This window comes from Numida meleagris, chromosome 1 (assembly GCF_002078875.1).
Source record: "Numida meleagris isolate 19003 breed g44 Domestic line chromosome 1, NumMel1.0, whole genome shotgun sequence".
Classification (NCBI taxonomy): Eukaryota; Metazoa; Chordata; class Aves; order Galliformes; family Numididae; genus Numida; species Numida meleagris.
The window spans coordinates 54,130,426-54,154,708 of NC_034409.1; the positions used below are offsets into that span (position 1 = coordinate 54,130,426).

Consider the following 24,283-nt stretch of genomic DNA (forward strand, 5'->3'; position numbering starts at 1 on the left):
TTTCTCCTGTCTGAACTGAGTTAGAACAGAGAAGGGTGGCTTCAGCTGAAAGCAATGCAAACTACATTCTCAGAAAAAGTGGTATTTTTTTTTACATTGCTCCTTCAATTTTCTATGTTTTTGTGCCTGGTTCCTCTAATGTAGACACTGGGGGAGATGAATAACCACTCTCTGCTTCAGTTTCCCTGTCTTAAAGATGGGGATATTAATATTGATGAGGTTCACAGAGATGGAAACATCTAATGAACATTTGCAATCTGAGCTTGCACACTCAGATGGAGTGTGATACTAAAAATCAAAATCTCACTATTGATCTTAGAATGAGGATTAAAATCAGAGTAGAAGATGCACCACCTCTCTGTCTTATCAGCCAAATATGCTTTCACTAACTTGTCTGATGTACTTTTATCCATGTAGGGGAGCGAGGCCAGTTATTAAATGCCTAGTTGCATGAGCAGATTGCATTTCCAAGCACCACATGCAGCATTTTGTTAGAAGCACCTAACCAAGCCCTCAATCCCAAGAACAAGGGATGAGGACAAAATCTGAAGAGTCTGTACAGATCCCACAGTTAGAGTGGATCTGCACAAGAGCCTGGCTGCATCATTCAGATTTGCCAAAGAGAGGGGGTTGAAATGCCCTTCTCTTACAGCTCAGTAAGGATCAGCACACTGCAAGCCCTGGTGCAAGTGGAGAAGTCTGCTGGTATCTGAGCACAGGCACAGGGATTCTTCAGGTCATGGTTTGCTCAGAAGGAAAAGCACCAAGCAGCTTGAACGTCGGGATTTAGGCTGGGGAGCAAGAGCAGCAGAGGGTGAGGATGGGCATCATGTTTCAGGGAAGTAAATGTCCAGCATCTCCTCCTCCAGAATGGATTCCCACTGCTGTTTGGGGCAGTCCGTGGCAAGCGGCAAAGAAAATGAAGTCACTTCAACTCCTTTGCTCCTTTTTGATTAGAATTCTCCTCGGTTGACATGGTGTTTGCAAAAGACCTGTGGCTGATAGGGCTTTTAAAGCCTCAGTCGAGATTTGCCGTGCATCTACAGGTCCCACTGACTCCAAAGTGGATTGCAGCTTCTCAGCACATCTGGAGATGAGTCCATTTTCAATAAAGATGGCAATCAAAAATGGAGACACCCAGCATTTGAGGCTACTTTTGGAAATATATATATATCTATCTATCTAAATGATTTGCAAAGTGAAATAAGAAAAATGATGCAGGCACCTGACAGGGTATTTATTTTCGTTCATGGTTGATTTGCCTTTTTTTGCCGTAATTGCCCAATTTGCACAGTTGGTTGTGGTGTGCACAAATCATCTTCTAATTGCACACCATAATTATTCATAGTTCTGGTCCCAAAGTGTTTTCATTTGATTTGAGAGCAAACACTCTACAGAAATGAATCAGGGAGGTTCAAATTTCTCACTGAAGCTGTTCTTTCAGATGTCAGCAGTTTCAGGAAGACAAAACTGTTTAAATTTGCATTTGGTTCAAGTCTGGAAGATTACTGGCCCAACTGGAAGGGCCAGGATTTCTGCTCCTAACGATAACCAAATAATGCTCAGAGCAGCAGGAGAGATCACCCCATGCTCATCCAGTCTTTGGTCTGTCTATCTAGAGTACTAACAAGGGTTCAAGTGTTCAGTTATTGCCAGCTCTGAGGGCCGTTCACTTGAATTGTGAGAAGGAAGAGGTGAGAGCAGATTCCACAAGGAATCATCAGCTGATTTCACACAAGCCACCAAAGAGCAATAAGATAGTAACAACTATCAGTCTCATACAGGTGACATCTATTTCTGCTTTTAAATTCAATTTTTTAGAAGTGTAAAATGTCTGGCTGAAAGCAGCACCTACAATTTATCAGCTCATTCAAATCCAAACAGAACAGATGGAACACAGATAAGTGAAGCAGACAGCTTAATTTACTCATGACCTCCACAAATTGAAACTGGAATCATTAACAAATAATTCTCTCGTGGATTTTCAAATGGCTCTTTAAAAATGTACATACCTGCATTGCACTGAGTCGGACCACAATCTGTTTGGTGGACAGATTGTGTACGTTTTTGATGTGCATTCATCAAAGAGACGTTCATATTCTGGAAGCTTCAAGCTCCTCATCCAACAGTTTTCAGACCAAAGCATTTCATAAAACAAAGCAGGGGGACATACACTGCACTTGTGTGCTGGGGATGCTTAGACGGAACATCCCAAGACATACAAACGCACAAGCTGTAGCGGGCTATCAGACAGACATTTATTTTACCCTCTTCATTTTAACTCAGCTGAGATTCAGGGAGTCCTTCCATCACTATCAGAGCTGTGCTCCGTGCTAACGCTAATGCCCATTTTCATTTGCAGTATGCAAACACAACTAAATAAAAATTACCTGTGGGGTAAGTCTGATGACTTGACCCTTTCTGTGAAGTGAATCCAAATGTTAACCTAATGCAGTCTGATTTCACTATTCATTTCAAGTGGTGTTGTCCAGGACAAGGTAATTTTATCTTTATTTCTTGGGATTTTCCCTCTGCTAATGTTTTGGGGGGTAGTTTAAGATGTCAACAAACAACAGAACAAAGATACAACCAACAAAAAGTCCTCACCTCAGCATTCAGATCTGCTCCAGCATCTAGCAGCATCTGCACCATAGCCTCATCACCCCTGACACAAGCATACATCAGTGGAGTCATGCCCTAGTCATTTTTTGGAGTTAAAAAACAAAGGAATTGACAAATTTAACACAGAACTCTTCTGATTTTTTAAAAATAATTAGTTAAATATATATCATCAAAACTAACAGTATGTATTTAATGAAATCCATTACCTCTGTTACAGACATGCCCCTCAGACTAGCAAAAGCAAACCATTTTGTAAAATCTCCATTTTCATTGTCACTTTGGCTGTTTTGTTTCCGTGTTACCTTTGACATTCTCAATATAGCCACTGAAACCGGGTCTGTAAGCCTCACCTCTGTGTTCACGTACTGAACTCAGCATCTTTGCCTTTTCTGCTGGACCCCACAGAGAAATGTTCTTATCAAAACAACCATATACCCACTGATAGTTTAAAAAAATGATAATCTTATTCAGTTTGCTATAATCATTGTTTCTTAAAATCTAACTTCTCAATTACTGACAGAGCCTTTAAAGACAACCAGAGCTCCTCTTATGACAAAGTAGATTTGGGCACAGTTTTTTCCATATGGATACCATAAGGGGCTGGAGATGCAACTGCTTTGTATAGTACTCTCTGGTAAACAAAGACTTAACTTTAAATGAAATGCTAAACAGCTGCTGTCTCTAGGAAAGCATGTCCCTGTTTGGAGTAGACCAAGATTAACTGACCCCTCATTACAGAACCACTACTATGCAATTTGTATTAATCTGAAATACCTGCTGCGTCTGATCACCATTTCCCTTGAGATAACTATTACTGTGGTTGTGGCAATGTATCTAGATGAAACCATGAAAAAATCTTTAAATCTACCATAAATTATAATAGAAAAGGCTGCTTCTTAAATACAGTAGGTGGTATTGATCAACAGCCACCAGTTGTTTTGCAGTACATTTACCGCAGCACGTGGCTATCTCTGATAATGTGTTTGTAGCCTCTCTCAAGGTTCCCTGGTAAATTTCCAGTCAGATGGCAGCAGTTTCACTGTTTAATCGGAGTACTGCCATGTAGTGAAATTATTTTCAGAGGCACAGAGGGTGCCCAGCATGGCCAGACACAGAGCCATGCCACCAGTCTTCCCAGCCAAAGCCCAACATCGCTGCTTTTGCTGAATCACCATTCTTCCTGCTTTCACACTGGGTTGAAGGTAGCGGGCACTTACATGTGGAAGGATTGTGGAGAAAATAAAAATTATGGTTTGTCCCTGCAAGGTAAACACAGCTCCCTTCAAATGCATGGAGCAGAGTGCTTTTGGAGATACAGCAAAAGGGAACAAGAATTTGGGGCCTCCTGCTATTATTAAGAAACAACTTCACCCCAGGCAAGGACAGGTGTGGGTGACTTGAAGTTACTTGCAAGGAGATTTTGAAATGACTTCAGCTACAGTCAGTGGCAAAATATTTCCTTTGGCAGTTAATAAACAGTACCATAGCAAATGAGTCCACTAGGACTACAAAAAAATGTGCGTGAGCCTTGAAACGCGGTAACTGGATGGCAGCTTAAAATTAAGGTGACTTCAACTATTATTTCAAATTCTCTAAATGGTGTCAGTCAGTGATAAAATCATGTGTTTAGCACATGACCCATGAAAACCTGCATGACCCAGCATTTGCACAGCCAGGAGCCCCATGGCAACTCCAGCACCCTGGTGCATGCAAAGGAGCTGCCTGTGTGCCACACATGGCTTCTGGACCACCTGAAATTGATGGCTTATCATTGACAAGAAGTAGCCCAGAATATCATGGTGTGGTATCACTGTTTTACAGGGTTTCCAAACTCCCCTCCCCTTGCACTGCTGTCCCTGCTGCCTGTCCCCAGGCTTGCTCTTTAGCTCAGCCTTGTGCTGCAGCATCCCTCAAACCCCTCTCTTTGCACATGGGAGGAATGGGTTTTTAATGAGCCCATCATTACTGCTCTACACACACAGGAACACGGTAACAACATGAAAAATCAATACTCAGAGCATTTAGGTTTTGGCAAAATAAAAATGACTCTTTTTCTTTCAGCCTTGTATCACTTCGGGCTCTGCCCTGCAAGATGCTGGATGTCTGGTTCGGGGAAACATTTAAGAACTTTCACTCAACTGGGATGTAAGCATGTGTTCAGAGTTAAGCATGTGATTAAGTACTTTGATTCATCAAGGCAGAGTGTTCCCAGCTTTCAGCCTGGAGGACAGAGGAAATATGCTGCAAAAAGTTTCCAGATTCAGACTAACTTAAAATAACAAAGATTTTTTAAATTGTAATGTACGAACCTTAGAATGGGTTCTCTAATACAATCTTTTTTTGCAGAGAGTACTGCCCTCTTCTAAAGCTTCTCTCAAACAAATTCACAATACTGACCCAAACTGAAGCTCCCAAATTCAATATAACTTACATTCCTGGAGCAGCTTTCCTCTCACAAGACCTAAACCCACTTACAACTCAACCATGACTTTCATCTGGGAGCATGAGAAAATTCAAGGAAATTTCTTTCAAAAGGAAACCGTAATACTTGTGTCCATCATTGCCCTCACGGGAATGGGGAGTGACCTCTTGAGCATCACAGTCCAACAGATTGCTGCCAGCAGGCAAATGTAGAGGCAGGTTTATCCCTTGACACAACCACTGGCCTCCTGGAGAAGTAACTCCAGAGAAATCTAGGCTCCTCAGTACGTGGATATTGGCCACAAAGACTAATGGAGTGGAAATGTTGCAGAGAGGCTTTCGCATCTAGAAGACCAGTTCAAACAGGGCTCAACTCAGAGTGCCAGCAATTAACCTTCTCTGCTGGGGGGCTTCGTGGTGTATGTGAAATGCATTGCAAATCCCAGGGCAGTTTACCTTGGAAGATGTTCACCTCACAAAGCTCTGCCCCACATTAAAACCGCTTTAAGTATTCAGAATAACACTAAGCTCTCTTCTGATCTCCTGGCTTCAACTGATTCACTTTTCTGTTAAGAAGATTCCAGGAGACACATTCACCCTCATGCTGAGTTACCTCAGTTCCAAAGAATCAGCATGACTTGAAATGACCAAACTTAGCTTAGTTGTTCACCTGGTGGGGCTTTAACTCAATGCAAAATAACGCAGGGAAAGCATTAAGGTCCTGCTTTTATTTAGCTGACATTTGGGGCTCATTTGCTTTGACAAACAGAAAAAAACTCTCACATTTCATTTCTTCTTTACATTTCTGTCTTGTTACCTGTTCACTCATGCTGTTAATCCCATCCGGCCCCAGCAAGGATATGGCCTGTTTAACCAGATCCGTTCGGCCACAGTTGAGCATCCGGAAGCCCAGGTCCTGCTTGAACTTTGCTTCAGTGGCAACTGCATCCAGTTTCCGAGATGCACAAAAACAGTCGTCGATTCTGTGAACGTGAGAAATAAACTCCCTCAGAGGACAGTCAGAGGACAGACCTTGCTGCCCTTAGGAAAATAACACTCTGCCCTATCTTTGAAGGATGTAGGTCATGCACACATTCATTCTCCTTTGACCTGTATGCTCAAGAAAAAGTGCTGAATGGGAAATGCTAATGCATACTAATGGAGATTGTCCTTGGTCTGTCTTTCATGGGACAAATAATGTATTTTATTTTTAAAAATGGAGAAAAAAAGAGAGCTTTCACTTGGCTTTTTTTCCCCCTATGGAAGCAACGCACAGTGCATGCTCACCACAAGTTCTCTCTCCGCATGGAGAGGTGATCCAGTCCCCCCAGTCTCTGAAAAGTTTCAGTGGCTTCAGTTAGCTTTGAACTAACATCAAATGGATGTATCATCATTGACAATACAACAAAGAGAAAATAACATCATTCCAAACGCCTTTGAGTGCCTTACCAGCACAGCCCCAGTAACAGAGGAGCCTCTGAGGAGCAGAAAGCACAAGTCCCATAGACAAGTAGGGCACCGTGCAATCAGGGAAGAGAAAAGCATTTTTACCAGGTAATTGTGGTAAAATACCATGCATCCTTACTGGCTGTGCACAACAAATGGTTATCATTCTTTTAAGATCTTATTCAAAAGATCCACAAACTGTAAGCTGCTCAAGGTCTCTATTTCAAATGGATGAAGGGCTAGGAGTTATTTAGCCAAGACGTGAATCTACAGCTCGAGAGAGAGCAGGCAATTCAAATCTGATGTTTACTTAACTCGGTTTCATCTTATTAAAAGACAGATTTGCTTTTCTTTCATGCTGAAGAGTGTCTGGTTATAGGGTGGAGTCCAAATCCACAGTGCTTTTGGTGTGAAGTTGGATAAAGAACTGGAAAAACAACACTTTCATTCTCCAGTGACACCAGGTCAGAAAACAAGGGGCTACTTATGAATGAAAAACAAAATCAAGATCAAAAGTGAAAACTGCAAATAGACAGCAAGAATGTTCTCTGTTTCAAATGTAAAAAAAATGGAGCAAACAAAAAAAAAATATAAACAGAACATCATTATCATTTAATTTTCTTCTTCAAAGTGCTGTATCAGTGCTTTATAAAATATACAACACTGCTTAATATTTAACAGCAATATGCAAGTAATACGCTGTTTATATAGAAGCAGTGGTATGTAGTAACAGGTACTGCTCTTCCTCTTTCAGCAGAGGAAAGAAAATTAAACTGGAAATACAAAGCACTTTGATCAAAGCTTCTGCAGGGCTCAGTACTGAAGCTGGCATCTGAGCCTGAGCTTGCTCTTTGCCTTGCTGGGCTGCGACTGGACTGGAAGCCAGCAGACATTTTGGTGCTGTTCATTCTCATCGTTCAGTTTTGGCTTTCTCTACAGAAAGGCTGATGTCCTACAAACGCAAACGAAGCAAGCTTGAGTACCATTATTTGGGGGGAAAACCAGAATGACACTTCATCACAACAGCATGCCACCAGATTAACATACAACACACAAGCACAATAAATACACTGTAACAGCAGCAACTGGATCTGCGGAAGTAATATGCCTACAAAGGAGACGAACAAAGAAAACCATAACAACGCTGTTCGTTGCACAGATGTTTCTGAGCAATTTTAAGGGAAAAGAAAAACCAGCACAGATATGCAGGGCTGAGCTCGATAACACAGAGATCCACAGGAGCAACTGCTGCTTTTACACATTCACACCGTATGGCACATTTCTGGCACAAGAGCTACAGCAGCATTTGCTACTTGCTACCCCCAAAGCATAGGATGCCAGAGATCATCTGTGCCCTCCTTTAATGTACAACAAAGACAAAGCATGCTCACAAGTTAGGTGTTGGGATTTTCAGTGCCCAGAGGGAGTGCCTGGGCCTCCCAGCTCCAGCTGGCCATTTCCAGATAACTCTGGACTGAAAACAAGGTGGTTCCTCAGCAAAGTACAGTTATGGAAAGAGCTAGACATCCTCTGAGGACTACAGAGGTGTCTGCCACTATGAATCATTGATTGTGTCAAGCCACTGCTTCATCATTTGTACCAAGATATATAACATACACTGAACAAAATGGGTCAAAATCAGTGCTGGCAGAAACAGGCAGAGCTTCACTGACGTCAGCCAGACTCGGTGTATGCAGAATGCTAGTTGATGATCTTCCTCAAAAATATGATTTTGACCTGAGTTGCACACCCACGCAAGGAATGGAAGAGTAACAAGGGCCTACCTTACCTATTTAGTATGAGCTGCCCAGAGTTCTGCTCTGGCATGGGTTCAGACAACACCTACTGCTCTGTAAGTGACTCCTCTAAGAGCTGGATCTGCTTCCCTAAGAACACATCAGTTCACTTGCTCGGAGCCAGTGAAGGGGAATCATTAATTACCACCCATACTGGGTCTCAGCAAATCGGTACTCATCAATCAGCTGGGGGAATAAGTCTTGGTTCAAGGCTATGGCTGTGGGAGCAGGTGTGTAAACAATGCAACAATCATTTGGATTCAGAGGAGTGTCTGAGCTGCAAGGCTGCTGGACAGCACTGAAGACATGCCATCTAACCAAGTACCATGAAGCAAGAAGCCACAACTTAGTACCATTAACAGTGGTCAACACCTCCAAAAGGGTACATTACAAGTGGGTTGTATCCCTGATTTATGGAACAAAGGCAAAATTGGACCCAGATCGTTGCAGCTGCCACCATTATCATATATTGACTAACAAGATGGCTGGGGAGTTCAATAAAACAAGAACATGACGTAAGGGAATGGAATGGAGAGTGCTTCAGAAGAGAAAGCACAGCAGCATCTGAAAAAGACAGAGAGATGAATGAGTTAAGGAAAGGAGATTTAACATGTACAGATATAAAGCAGTGAAGAGACAGATCAAAAATGATCGGGAACTACAAGTACAGAAAAGGAGAATACAGCATCATTTTTAACACTGGAAAAAGCCAACTGGGAAGATGGTACAGCAGACAGAACGAGCAGCCACACTGCAGAATGAAAATGAAAGAAACTGAAAAAAAAAACCCAAAGCCATCAAAAATGAGCCCTTAGCCTACACAGCACTGCATTTGCTCCCAGGTCCTCTTTCTTACCAGTAACTGTGCAATGCTGATTCCAACAGTGAAGTATGAGTGGGGGTCTCTGCTCCATATAACACTAATGGATTCTCCCCCATCACAGACAACACAAAGACTCACAAACATTAAAGAATGCAAGATAAAAGGAGGAAGAGAGCCGGCACCAAGGCCTGACGCATTCAGACTTCCCACCTTTGTAATGCAGTGAATATACTGACAAGCTATGAAAGAGGTAGGGAAAGGATGGGAAAGAAGCTTGAAAAATTAGGTTGACTAAGGTCAGCTAAACATACAGGGTCACTCTTCAGAGTTGTGAAGCTGTGCCTGCAAAGAAATGGAACTGGAAACGTCCCCAGCTGCACAGTCAGTTTGCAGCCCTTTTGCCAAGAAGTATTTGTAATCTTTCCAATCGCACAGGACACTGACACCGGCTTGACAGCTGGATGTCCCCTCCAAGGCCACCTCGGTGTGCTGCCAGATCTGCCGGCTGCCAGTGCTCACAGTTTGTCCTTTTTCAAGTCCTCAGCCTACAAAAAAGGTGCTTCTTCATCAACAGGGAAAGCTACGGGAGAAGCAGATCACAGGGCAGTGCTCTTCCCCTCTTCTCGCCAGGGACAGTCCCACGAGGGCAGGATCCATCCAGGGCTTCCAGCTTTGAGGGCTCTGGGAGATGAGTTAGTCCCCATAACTCAGGGGTTCAGTCACATGGCCTATAAACTCACTAACGTTCCATATCCTAAATCAAGCAAAGTATTGCCTTTTTTTAGGTAAAAGGAAAACTAGAAGGTAAAATCTTCTTGATTTTATTTTTATAGCTAAGCTGCAATCATATTTTTTGAATATTTTTTTAAAAGAGGTTTGCTCCCAGATGTCTTTCAACTTTCCACCAATATTGCTTCTACAGCAGTTATCTTCAAGACCACTACAGTGTTGCCACTGCACATAATTAACTTTACTGTGGCTTCATACGGGCAATGCCATGGTAATGTTAATTATTTGTGAATGGCCACTGTCAAATTCTGCACGGTGACCATGACATTCTATCTTAATCCAAAATACTCACACCTCTGACAGGAGTCAAAGGTAATCTTCTTCATTTATAATGGCTCCTAACAGCAGAGCAAATTATTTTTATCTTTTCCCAAACTCACATTATGACGACAGAATGCAGCATTTCTACAGCAGCTGTTACAAATCTTGTCATTTTCATTTGGACTGGCCAAGAAAGGGTCTGTGTGGATCTTTAATAACTTACTCACGGACTGAATACATTTGGGAAAGCAGATGATTCAAAGTGTTTCCATCGTAACTGGTAGACGCAGCAGTTCTCTTATTACATAGCTTTTTAATTATTTGTTCTCTTGGAGGGGATTATTGCCATAGTCAGTAGTGGACAATTAAAAAATGCAGTACTCTGTAAATGTTATAAAAATGGAAAGAAAAAAAAAAAAGAACATCCTAATTATGTTCTAAGCTATATGTGCCAGCATCACAAGCTAATAGTTAATTTAAAAGAAATGGAAAGCTGAACGTGATGAGCAGCATGACAAATGCTTCCCTCAGGTGAAAGGAACGAATCATCATCATGATATCCAAGCACCAAAACCTTGTTTGTCCACTTGGGACCCAATCACCAACTCTTTCAATTAAAAGAATGATAATCTATTAATTAAGTCCATCTCTTCAGCTCTGTTGAGTTTATTCAGTATGCCTCTGTCCTAAATATGAATGAGGTCTCGTGTCAGAAATTAGAGTTCAGCTGGTTGCAAGTCTGGAAGGAGTCATATTTTAGCTAGCAATATGCATGCATTTGCAATGCTTAATTTCTTGGGGTCAAGGATCACAGTTTTGATCTGGCTATGCACAGCCCATAGCACAAAAGGGTCCTGTTCCTTGCCTGGGGCTCTTCACTGAGACTACAGACACAACAGCAGCAGCAGGAGCGGTAGACGGTTTGATTTAAATTTGTGAGCAGGCTTTTTTCAATGACATGCTTTAAAAGGGAATACACAGCTGATATTAATAGGACTGCAATCTAAATACTATACTGAGACAATTATTTGCATTTGCAGTTTGGAGAAAGCAAAACATAAGCACAAACATGTTGATCAAAGTGATGAAGAGCACTACTTTTTAACATGGACATAAAGTATCTCTGTTTACTTTAATCAGGAGCCAAATTAGACAAGAAAATAAAAGTCCTCTGGATATTTATTAACCAATCTCTTATTCTTGTCAAGGGCTTAAAAATAGATTTGTTACAGATTCTGGAATGTAACTATAAAATCAAGACCAAAATCTATATTTCAGAACACTTTTAGTATTACAGTCCCACATATATAGGCCAGAAACCACACTCAAAACTGCATCTGACTTCAGATTTTGAATAAGGTCAATGCAGCAGAGGAATGACTGGGTACAAATTAATCTTTCATATAAATAGACACCACAAGTCTTCTCTAGTTAGTGGAAGACAATATGTTTTCTGTATCCTGATGACTGTATTCAGGAACATATACAGAAGAGAAGTATATGAAACACCGCTGAACTTACTTGCAATGGAAAAAAAACAAAACAAAACAAAAAAAACCAACCCAAACAAAAAAGACTGTGTTCTTAAGCCTATAAAAATACAAGTGTGTTCTACCGTGGAAGTGAAGGAGAACACAAGGAGAAGGTCCTCCTGATCAATATTTTGTTTTCATTACTGTTGCCTTCAAACAGCCAGTTGGCAGCACAGGTTGAGATTCACCTCAAGAAACCCGTGCTCTATCTTTTAAGTAATAAAATCTCCTTCATCCACCGACACCATCTGCCCCAAGGGACTGCTGGATTTTGTCAAGCAGCTTGTTTGCAACCGCTTGCTCGTTTGGCATTTTTGTGCCTAATTACGGCGATAGACATGGCTGGTGTTAAAGGATTAGTGAAAATTTGTGGGAGAACAAGGACATTCAAGGAGGTAGGCAAACACCAACCATTCCTACTTAACTGCGGCTGTATCTAATTAAATAGTGGATTTTCTTAGCAATTTTCTACTCTCCAGAACCTCAGCCCCTTACTCTGCATTTTAAGAGAAAGTGAAGAGCAGTGGAAATATTTTTGTGCTTCCAAATTTCTATTTATTAAGTCTATTTATATTTTCATGCTCTAGTACAAGCACAGGATTTCCATAAATAAAATATTAAATGCAACTCTTCCTATTTCACTTCCAAGTAAGAAGAGCGTATGTGTGGTATAGTATTTAGATGACACGGCAAATGGCAGAGACTGCTCTGAAAGAAGAAAATAACACCTCTTACCTTTACACTGTTGTGTCCTTCCCTTTCCATGGTGTTCAGAAAACTCTCTACAGTGAGCTAATAATGTCCTCATGCTAAATGAGCTTCATTCCTGAGTTTGATAATCTTGTTTTCCTAGAGAACCTTCATTAAGAGGGATGGACCCAGACAGAAAAGCAGACTACGTATTCTTGGTTCAAGGCACACTGGAAATGAGGAGGGATTTTCAATTAAAGACAGATTTTCAAAGGCATTCAGATACTGAAACAGCCCAGAGACCTTTCAGGATCAGAGCTGTAAAGGCAGAGCTGGGTGAGGCTGGGATGGGGCCGCCACTATAGAAGCATACAAGACTGAAGCATTAATAATCCCTGTCTCTTTCTCCAGCAAGGTTTGAACCCATCTGCACTTTCAGCTTAAACTTGCTCACGACCTGCTAATATCCACATAGTTCTGTGTCCGCACTGCCCTTTAAACAGAGAGTTTTCCTTCTGTGGTGTTTACTCCTGACGTATTTACAGAAAATAGACACACGTTCCCTCAGCAGTCGCCTTGCTCAGCCACATGAGACCCATTCTTGCAGCCTTCCTCTAAAACAACATTTTGACAAAACTCAAATCACCCAAGCCCATTTCTCTCTGCCAGGTCCAATGTGAATATTTTCTTCACACAGACACAGTATCTGCTATTCCACATCACCAGTTCCACCCACAGAAGCACCAGTATTTTCCTGCTTGTACTTCCCTTTGTGCATCCTCAAACTGCATTGTGGTTTTTTTTCACAGCTAAGGATAAAGTCACTTGCATGGTTCAGAACCATTCTGTGATTAAATACTGCACTATAGTCTTTACTGACCCCATGCAAATACTCAGCTCTCAACGCAGTATATATTAGATTGTATATGCAGCGTGTAAGTTACATACACATCACCATATGTATTATTTTTTCACTAAGTTCCATGTGCTTGCCTTGCTGTTGTGGAAAACTGCATTTCATCCCATTGCTGTTGTCCCAGCCCTCAAGGTCGTCCACTTTTTCCTGGATGATTTCCCAAACTTCCTCTGTTTGGACAATGCCTCTCAACACCGTGGCATCAGCAAATTTTAACATCATGAGCACACTGCTAATATTTGTGCCAAAGCCCTTTCTGAGAATTAAAAAAAGGAGCAGCTCTTACAGTGGAGAGCTGAATAACTCTGGTTGTAACCTCACTGCAGCCAATCCATCCCTTGTCACCTCTCTCTAAGCCAGGCTCTGCTCACTTCCCAGTTCCTTCACTAATCCTGAGCTCGTCTGTCTTAACTTAAAGCTCCCTGCATGGACTGCATCAAATAGCTCACTCGAGTCCAAAAAGATGAAATCTACCAAATTTCCTTGGGGTAGAAAATCACTTATCTTACCGAGAAGTTATTAGATTAGTCTGGCAAGCTCTATCTTTAGAAAATCTGTGTCACATTTTATCCCATTTTCCCCTCAACAACCTCTTTAATTAGTCTTTGCTTCTAAAACCATCCTAAAGCCTTGCATATTATTGATGTTACACTAAGGGGCTGGAATTTTCCTCGGATCCTTTTTCATCCTTTTAAAATATTGGGCACTGCTATTATTAATCCTTAGAGTTATGGTACCACTCTGGGCTTTGTAAAAAATATTTCCCTCTGACCTTCTTATTTCATGAGGCGGCTCTTTCTCATCTCTGGGATAGAGATGAGTGCACAATTTCAAGTGCATTAAGCTGCCTAGTTCACTCCTTTTTTGATGGCTGTTTTTCCATTTTCATAACCTTGTTGTTATTATTTAGTTTTCCCTCCCCATCAGGATTTTCTTGCTGAAAACAAAGTATTCACTCTTGGGTGATGGCATCTGTTAGCACTGCTGCACACCTTTCCCAGGTGCCTTCTCAAGGCTGGGACATAAATATACCAGTTTCCTCTCTGCACTGCAGGAAGAGAGGAGAAAAATGGGTATGTCCATGGTCAGGAGCACAGATGGGACCCAGATTCTCAGCCAGTCAGAGTGGAAAGGAGTATTTGCTGCCACAGTTGTAGGCAAGCCCAGCAACCTGAGAGAACAGTGTTGAGACAAGCAGCAGTGATGCTGTCAACTCCAACGACATTTGACTAAACATATGGGGAGCTCCGTGCGCTGCACATCAATATGGGATAGGGCAGTAAGAAATTGACTCGTTTGGAACTCACCCACGTTGGCAAAAGTACCACTGCCCATCACTGTCGTTAGAATCAAAGAGCCACAGAATATCCTGAGTTGGAAGGGACCCACAAAGGATCATCGAGTCCAACCCCTGGCACCACACAGCACCACCAAAAAATCAGACCATATGTCTGAGAGCATTTTCCAGATGCTTCTTGAACAATGGTGGCCTGGGGCCATGCCCACTGCCCTGGGATGCCTGTTCCATGCCCACCACCTTCTGGTGAATAATTTTTTCCTAACACACAACCTGAGCCTCCCCTGAGGCAGCTCCATGCCATTCCCTCTGGTTCTATCATTGGTCACCAGGGAGGGTATTGGTTGGTTGGTTACAATCACCCAAATGGAGTTCAGGCCTGCTTAAAGAATTGTTCTGGTATCCTCCTGCCAAGACCCACCTCCAGTGAAGCAGCTGTGGCCTGCACTAGGCAGTCACGAATGTTGCAGAAAACTATCTTCCTTCTCTAGCGTTCAAGTAAAGATGTGAGCCTTTTCATCGAGGGACAAGAAGAAACCATTCACCGAGGCTACTGAACTCTGCTTCTCTCCTAGAGGCCAGCTGGGAGTGTTGCAGCCTTCCAATGACCCGGGCAAGTGGACAGGGCACTGACAAATGTGAGAGGGCTTCCAGACACCACTGCAGCTGCAGTGAAATGCCTAGCCTGATAAGGACTTGAATTTTTGTTGCTTCTGGACATCAGAATGAACGTGCACACCCTCATATGCACTTGCACCCCAAACTATAGCCTTCTTTTAACCTCTGACTGGCCAGAAAATAGAGCTTCATTCAGTCACGCGCAGGACTGACCATGTAACTGTCTCTTGCATGACACTACCACCTCTCTCTGGTCAATTTGTTCCAGCATCTTTGCATCCTCCAGGATTGCCATAATATATTGCAAGCAGAAATAAAACCACTGATAAAAAGCACAGCAGCCTTTGTGCTGAACAATACAGGATGCTCTATTTCCCTGCCTTCAGCCTCCAAAACCCATATGCAGTCATCCATTAGCAATTCTCCCCAGCATATTGAACACATTGGGTATTTTTTTTAAAACAATTGTCCTACAGAATGGAGGAATGAAAGAGATGTGTGAAGAGCTGCTTGTATTTAGGTTCAGCAAGGGGAAGGTAGCCTTTGCTGATGCAATGAAGAGGAGCAGCCAAAGGCGGGCATCTATTCACAGCCAGACAGACCCAGAGCAGTTTGAGAACAACGCAGCACAGGAGCAGGTCCAACACAAAGGATACCAACACACCCTTCTGACAGCAAATTTCGTTCATCCCTAATGCCTTCACTAACCAAAGGCCTTGTGCTGGGGGCAGAGCACACACCTTCACCAGATTTAAGCCAGCAGAGAGCTGCTTGGCACGTGACTTTCTACTGGATACATCCAGCTGTTTCGGGTGGCACAACACAGCCTGGGAACAGGTGGGATGTTATTTAGGTCTGGTCTCCCACTATGACAAAGAATACCTTGGACACAACTTGGGCTTCAGTCTCAGCTAGCTGTTGTACATCCAGCAGTTAACCCATCTGTGAAAACTACCTCCTTGCAAGAGGTGGAGACAGCTGCTCTATTTAAAGCTCTCACTCCTGGGGGAAGGTTGAACATTTGTATCCTTGTTCATCACCCAAAGCTGGGAAAGGGTAGGAACTTTCTGGCATGTCTGCGCTGTAAATGAGACAGACAGGTTCTGCCTGATTCCAACCTCCCTCAGTCCTGTGCAGACAGCAAAAGCAGCTCCTCTTTCAGGAGATTGCAAGAAATTAAGGAGATGGATTTTTAAAGATCGGAAGAGGGAAGAAAGAGAGGAAGAACTGGAGTGAAAGGCAGGAAGAGAGCAGAGATGATTTACAGATATCAGGAACCTTGCTGTTGGGAGTATGCGATTGCGCCAGGAGGCGTCACATAGCTTCGCTGGGAGACCACGCTGTAGTCCAGATAAGAAACTGAACATTTGTTTTTTATCTGAACTTCATAGCTTTTGAGATTCTGCCAGAGCTCTCCCTCTCTCCACAAGTGCATTTTTCCAGCATGGAGGCTGATTTTGCTTCATGAGTTAGCAATGACAGGTTGTGAATCAACACCACGGAATGATGCAATTTCACAGTGCAGGACATGGGCCATGGGATGTAATACATGGTGAATTTTTTGGTTTGGGTTTCTGTACTTAAGAGACTAAAGAAGAATGCTAAGAAAAGTCTAGAAATTGAACGGGTCTTAAGGTTCTACTTATTAAGACATTTTTATAAAAGTCACAAAAATATACCAAGCTCGCCACATTTAAAATCCTTCAGCTGCTATCCGTCACACAGCTTACTTGAAAAGCCAACCCCTGCAAAGCTGCTGTGTCCTCTCCCAGTGTTTACATTTATGGCACCAGTGCTTGCTGAGGAAAGGATATTTGGGAACGCTCCCTCCCTCATAGGGAGGCATGAAAGGTTGGCACTTGGCTTGATGGCAATGAGAAGCAGAGAGGCTCTGTACCAAATCCAAATAAAAACCAACAAGTGCAGGATTTCCAATTAATATCCCCATGCTTCACGTTATTGTTCAGAATAGCACAGCCCTTCCCTGGATTACAGGCACACAGGGCCTGTGCCCCCGCTGCACAAACAGCCTCCACCACGGACAGACCTTGACACAAACATGAGTACCCCAAACCTCATCTGCAGACCTCTGCCTGTGCAGTGGGCAGAGATTCTCACTTTGAGACATCAGCGGGTGAATCAGTCCCCTAGAATCAAGCAAGGGCACACTGCGATGTCTGGTCTCTGTGAACTCCAGAGCTTGCCTCCAGAATGATTCGGTTTTTCATTCCCACCTGATTAATTCTGGGCTGCACTCTTCAATCAGGAATGTCATGAGACAGGCAGGACAACACCTACTGCTTCCATTCATTAGGAAATGAATTCTTGACGGCAGCTTTAAACTAAACGCTGATTTGTTCCTCATCACTAATAAATTTTCCTCGAGCATAATTCAACTCTCCTCAACCTGAAGTGATTTTGAAACTTCTGGAAAATCACCTAACGAGTTATTCAGAGAATCACAGAATGGTTGGCTTGGAAGGGACCTTAAACTCAATCCAGTTCCAAAACGTTGCTGTGGGCAGGGCTGCCACCCACCAGCTCAGGCTGCCCATGGCCCCATCCAATCCAGCCTTTATATACATATATATACACACATATATATATACACACATATATAAACACACACACACACCGACAAATTTGAAGAACGGTACATAGCACTTTTTAAGTGCACAAATATTTAACTGTATCTACCTTCCTTTTTTAAAATGGAATATTTACTGTACAAACATTATTGCCTCGTTTGCAATCCTACCTAAATACCAAAACAGGAATTTAATTTATGGTGCCTTTCAGAAACCAAGCACTTGGTCCTCAGAAAGCGCATTGTGCCTGTAAGTCCTGACATTTCAGTAGGGATGCAGAATGCTGCACTTCTGGAAATGAGGGTCAAGATGTTCACATTGAAGGGAAGCAATTACAGTCAATATCTGAAATATGAAACGCTCCAGATTTAGCTTTCGAAATTCAACATATTTCTTCAATTAAATATTCAATAGCTTCAACTATAAAAATCTCATGCAGATCACAAAGTAAAGTATTATGCTCTCTGGTGAAAGAGCATGTCAAGGCCAGAGTCAACATAACCCAGCTGCTCTGATGCAGGTTGTCACAGCTAATCATGTAGCTCGTTCCTCTGTCTTCTGTGTTGCAGGGAGGAATGCACCTAGTGCCACAGGAGAGGCTGACTGCTGAAAACTGTATATTTTTTTATGTACAAATTCATAAAGTAGTTACTAGTGAGTAATTTCTCTTTCGGCAGATCCGTAATGCTTTTTCATATGAAAATCGAAACCAACTATATTCTTGACTACAGCACAGTCCTAGATCATGCTTTTACACATGTACATAACAACGAAGCAAAACAGACACTAAAAACGTTCTGCCAATAAATACTTTAGGACTTCATTAGAAAACCAAAAGGTCACATCTGATACATGAAAAAGTCAAATTATCGAGGCTGACATTTACAACTAATTTGAACTGACATTAGCATGAAAAATACAATTTTACCATGAGAAGTAGTCTTACCTATAAGTTTAAATCTGCCCTTTAACCATTAATGCTGAAAACAAAGCACTGAAAATATCTGCAGCCTTGCCAGTTATATCTCAGTATTCTAGGGCAAAGCAATGTGAAGCAGAGAATTAGCAGAAAATTTCAGCCCCTCATTACCAAGCAGAACCTAACAGTAAGAGAAAAAAACCAGGCGAGCAGATTACGGGCTCGGTCCGGCTGTGAGATATTCAGGCACCCATTACTGTGCAACCGGCTTATCCACGGATGTGAGCAAATCCCAGAGCCGATTTCGCAGCGCACGCAGCGACGAGCCTGAGCATCCGTGCACCTCTCGGGGAAACGAGAGAGCCCTCTGCCTGCCTGCTTATTCGCCGTCACTGGGAGAGAGAGAGAGACACGTTTTGCACAAAGCATCAGATCTTTCTGTGGACTTACTTTAGCTGTCGAGGTTCACAGTCAACTCCGGGCAGCAGGAGCCTGGCTGCCTGCCGTACGTCATCACTGTCCACCGAGAAGCTGCGACGGTGCCCCGCGTGAGCCACGGCGACCCGAATCCACTCCATCAGGGGAGGCAGCACAATGAACGGCCTGGGGAAGCACACAGACATCAGTGCTACGGTACAAACAGCAAAACAACAGGTATAGGGTGACAGCTTGGCGGGGGGTGAGCGCGCGGATATGTTTGCAGTGTACAGAAAGGATGTAGAATACAGGGAGAGAGAAGGAAAGACACAAAATGAAACCATAGGAGAGCGAACCGGCTCAGCAAATTTCACGCGGGTCTAAATCAAGACGTCTCACCCTGTCTCTGGAGCAGGATTAGTCAAAATGTGAGATTTATGAGCCACGCTCATATATGGGGCCCCTGTTAGATCGGTGCACCCGCACGTGAAATCCTCCCCCAGCTCTGCACCGTGCATCCCAAAAAGAGGGCAGGAGCCAGCGCAGGATGGCATCCCGCTCTGGGTGACGCACTGGGGCTGCGCACGCTCTTTGTTGCCCCAAGGACAAGGACCATCTGGGGTGGAGAGAGGGGACCCCGACCCTAAGTCCCAGGCACGCGGAGGCAACGTGCAAGGACAATCTCCAGCATGTCCACTGACGCAATGTGCACCTCGTCGCAAAGCGGGACCTCGACAGCTGCTCTCACTGCATTGTTGAGCGGCATCAGCAATCTGACTGGATCGTCTCACTTTTATACCTACTGCTGTTTGTATCAGGTTGCTATGCCTTTGGATACCAGCTGTTCTGCCACGTGAGCAAAATCACACAGAATTGTCCCCAAAGAGCACAGTGGGACTTGGTCGCAGCCCCCACTCCATCACTGCCAGTGTGTGGCCACTGCCAGAGACATGGCCCTTCACTCCACAGCACCAGGGCAGCCCCATGTCCTAGCAGGAGCTGCCCATGCCTTACAAGAAGCACACGGCACATCACTTGCCCACATCTGCACTCAAAATTATTTAGGGACGGAGAGAAATACGCCAAACTGTGAATGAGAGCCATAGCTCCAAGCCCAAGCTTAGGGTTAAAAAAAAATAGAGGATCTGCAGCTGAACATCTTGGAAGGTCACTGCCTGGGAGATCACAGTGAACAGAACCTAGAGAGCAATGCAAGTCACAGCAATAGCCTTCCCATCCCCAAACGGTTTTTGTGGACATCCCATTGCTGATGGCATCCTCTATGGTGCACACAGAAAGCAAAGTCTGGGTGGAGAAGGGCTGAGGCAGGGTATAAAATTCTGAAGTTATGAAATAATAATAATAGTAAAAAAATAAATCTGCCCAAAAGCTATACGTAAACTATGCTGAACATTCTGTACTTAGATAGGACTGCTGAAAACTATGTAGACACAGTAAGATTGTTCTATCCAACCTGCAAAGTAGATACCACAGCTAAGGGATGTTAACAGAGATTGTTATAATATTAAAAAAAAATAGAGCAAGAGAGAGAGATGAAGCTTGTAAATGCCTGCTAAAGGAACACCTGCAATTAACCTGCTTCTACCTTCTCCTCCTGAACCTTATACCCTTTGTCATCTTTCCTTCATGACTCCCTTTCTCCTCCTCCTCAGCCATACATTCTGTTTATTAGCTCAGCAACTCATTCTGTTAGCACAGCATCATCCCCTACTTCTGCTTCCTTCCTCTCTCCTGCTCCTTTTTATCTGATATTGCTTTCCCTGACTTGTCTTGCCTTCCGTGGTCCCTTCCAACCAAGGGAAAAAAAAAGGCTGGATTTGGTACCCTGTAGGCAAAAGCTTTGCATTTTAAATACCTAACTTTACTCAAAAAGAATCTACCCTGAGAAAAATGGTTTAATCAAATGTTGATTCTGGAACATCTTTTTCCTACTTATAGCTTTTTACGCCATTTATTTTTCTTTTTAAGAACCAACCTTACAGAGCTCTGATATTAATATCCTTAAGGAGGGATGAGATATTTCAAAAGTGCTGAAGGACGCAGAAGCCCTAAGGCCACTGACTTTCCCTAGGACACAGGGTTCCCAATTCGCATGGGCACGTAAACGAATAACCTCCTCCTGAAATATGACAACTTCTGCTGACTTGACACTTCCATTATTATTCCATTCGAACGCATTTCCATCACTTCGAGACCAGGCTGCATTTGCTTCCCAGCTATCCCTTTCTCCAGACCTACCATCGCCATGGAAGGAGGCTGATGAGAACAAACTCCCACAGCCACCGTGATCAGATTTCCATAACCCAGCTGGATCACAGTGACAGCAGTGGTCGGTGGATGGAGAGGGTACACTACTTCACCCCAAAGGGAACAAGGGACAAAAAAGCAGGGAAATCTGCTGCGTGCTGCTCTGGGAGGCTGGTGGCAAAGGGCTTGGCAAGGCAGCTCCCTGCAGCCAGGACTGCTGGGAACAACTGATCGGTGGGAGTTGCTTTCATCACTCACCGAGCAAACGGGAAAGCAGTGCAAATCACGCTGGAAGTGTAAAAATGCATATAATTACACACAGACCTACCTCGGTGCATTAGAAACAGTTAACAAGAAGCTAAATTCTAGGCTACAGTTTGCCCTCCTATAAAACAGGCAACTCGGGGGCTCATTTCTTCTCCCCTCTTGTATAGAAGCTCACCCAGCAGAAGATCTACCCCCTGCAGTACTGAGCAGGGCAAATAAAACTATTTACAGGAACTGAACCAACTCTGCTGCAAAATGTCATGTTTTCTCTCCCAATCTTGCAAGCTGCAGCAGAGAAATAGAAATGAATTTATTTGGTGCAATAAATCCTGAAAGAGAAGAGAAGCAGTGTTCTGGGGAAGCTGCGGGATTTTCTCTAAAGGCCGGTTTTACTCTGCATGGGAGGATGTGGGATTCACTCAGAATATATTACATTCTTTTTTCCAGGGCAAAAAAGCCCTGCCACTGCCTATCTGAGCATGTCAGGGAATTTGTATTTTGAGAGGAGAACCAAATATGGTCGAGAGCAATAGGTTAAAAATACCCTTCAAGAGTCCGTGCACCATGTGAAGTTTTTTGTTGTTGTTTTTTGGTTTTTTTTTTTAATGCTATTTGTGTGCCAAAGGAGAAAGAGGATCACAAAGTTATAGGAAGGCGGCAATCCACAAGATAACATGACATCAGCAAGATATGTATCACTTTCCAAATGACACTCTGCAAAAACAGATTAGGCGAATACATCACATCATTATAGCACTCACAACTGATTTATCTCTGCTGCACAAAGGCAGGCAGCAATGAGGAGATCCAGAGCAGAGAAGTCACTGACCTCCTCCTGCAGCCCCTCTGCACCTGCGCTCAGCGGGTAAGGGCACGCTCTAGGCCACTTCCATGCACTGCTGGGAAGCTAAACATGATCTTAAGTCATGTCCTGAAAATGAATGGATTTTGGCACAAGCTTTGACGTTTTCCCAAACTAAGGGAAAAACTGTCCCATATGGGGATGCAGAGAGAGGTCTCTGTGTGGAGGCAGTCCCAGTCCCATGCAGAAGAGCTGCAGGGGGAGGAGAATGAAGAGCTCCCAGGAGGCCAGACCCTTCTCAGCACTGTCCCCAGTCCTTGGCAAGAGGACAGCCAGATCCTCTTGGAGCATGCCCTCACCGGGCTCCTGCTTAAACTGAAAAAAGAATTATCAGGGCTGCTCTTGACACATCAAGACATCTATTCCTACAGGAGCAGCATCCCAGGCCTCCTTCCTCTTCCACACCTACTTCCTTCTCATGGGATACACTGGGGAGGTGACAGCACAAGCTTAGCTACAGCTGAGAAGGCCAAACCCTGACCTCACTGGCATTCCCCACTTCCCTGCTGCAGCCCTGCACCCTAAATTCTCTCACAGCTATTTTGGGGCAGTTTGGGACCCCCGAGCTCCTCTGCCTTGCAGACATCTGCAGGCACAACCATCCTGTCTGGATCTCAGATGTTTCTTGCCATTCTTCCCTCAGTTTCAGCAGATGGAAAGTGGCCACAACTGCACAGACTTAAAACAGGTCACTGCTGGTGTTTAAAACTGCAAAAGCAACAAGTGAAAGTGAGCAGTACTTCTGAGAACACAGAACATCCCGAGCTGGTAGGGACTACAAGGATCGTGGAGCCCAACTCCTGGCTCCACAAAGCACTACCCAAAAGCCAAACCCTATGTCTGACAGAAGTGTCCCTGTGCACCTCGAACTCCAGTGGCCATGACCACTCCCTGCTGCCCCTCCCCTGACACAGCTCCATGCTGCTCCCTCGGGCCCTGTCGCTGTCACAGAGAGCAGAGCTCAGCGCTGCTCCTCCGCTCCCTGTGAGGAGCTGCAGCCGCCATGAGGCCTCCCCTCAGCTCCTCTGCTCTGGGCTGAGCCAGCCAGGGCCCTCAGCTGCTCCTCATGTGTCTTTCCCTCCAGCAGAAAAGGAAAGGCTGTACCTTTAGAAGAAAAGCATATGCAGACAAAGGTGGAAAGATGTTTCTGCTTGCAGATATGAGTCAGCAACTTTAAAATGATGAAAAGGTCTTTTCATTTGTTTGTCCTTATGTTTATATTTTCATGGGTGTTATTGAAAGAAAATCCCAATATGCAGATTGAAAAGCATTCTTGATTCTTACAGACTTTTTTTTAGAAAACACAATAAAATCATATATACAATACTAGCCCATCTTTAGTGCTATTAGAGCCCAGAAAAGTACATTTTCTCCAATCCTCAGCAGACATTTCTGATAGGTTTCTGGGCTGCAAAACATGCATTTTATATTTAAACCATAAACTTCTTGTCTTCCTTGAGAGCTAATGCTTTCCATTGCGCTCCAGAGGTGCTGCACAGGGAGCCGGCTGCTCAACCCCTCTGAGACTCCAGAAGCCTCACTAAGCATGGCCCAAGCCTCTGACAAAGGCAATTCTACAATTCACTCAGGCTGAAGGATCTGCCTAAGCAGAGGGAGCATTCACCCATATGCTCTACGCACCCAGCCTGCAGCACTTGGGGCTGCACCAGGAGATCTACAAGTCACGGGCCTTCAGCTCACACCCAGGGTTTGGGCACACAGTCCCTGCCGCCTCTCCTGCATAAAAGCAT

At 43.7% G+C, this 24,283-nt stretch overlaps 1 protein-coding gene across 3 annotated transcripts in view; it reads right to left on the bottom strand.

Annotated features, from left to right (window-relative positions):
- Positions 1–24,283, bottom strand: part of BTBD11 (BTB domain containing 11) — a 174,121-nt gene that overhangs the window by 34,609 nt on the left and 115,229 nt on the right. For all 3 annotated transcript variants that reach the window (XM_021386555.1, XM_021386570.1, XM_021386565.1), the window contains 3 exons: positions 19,169–19,321; positions 5,861–6,026; positions 2,608–2,697 (listed from right to left, as the gene is read on the bottom strand). In XM_021386555.1, coding sequence (XP_021242230.1) covers positions 2,608–2,697; positions 5,861–6,026; positions 19,169–19,321 — 409 coding nt within the window. The remainder of the gene's footprint in view (positions 1–2,607; positions 2,698–5,860; positions 6,027–19,168; positions 19,322–24,283) is intronic.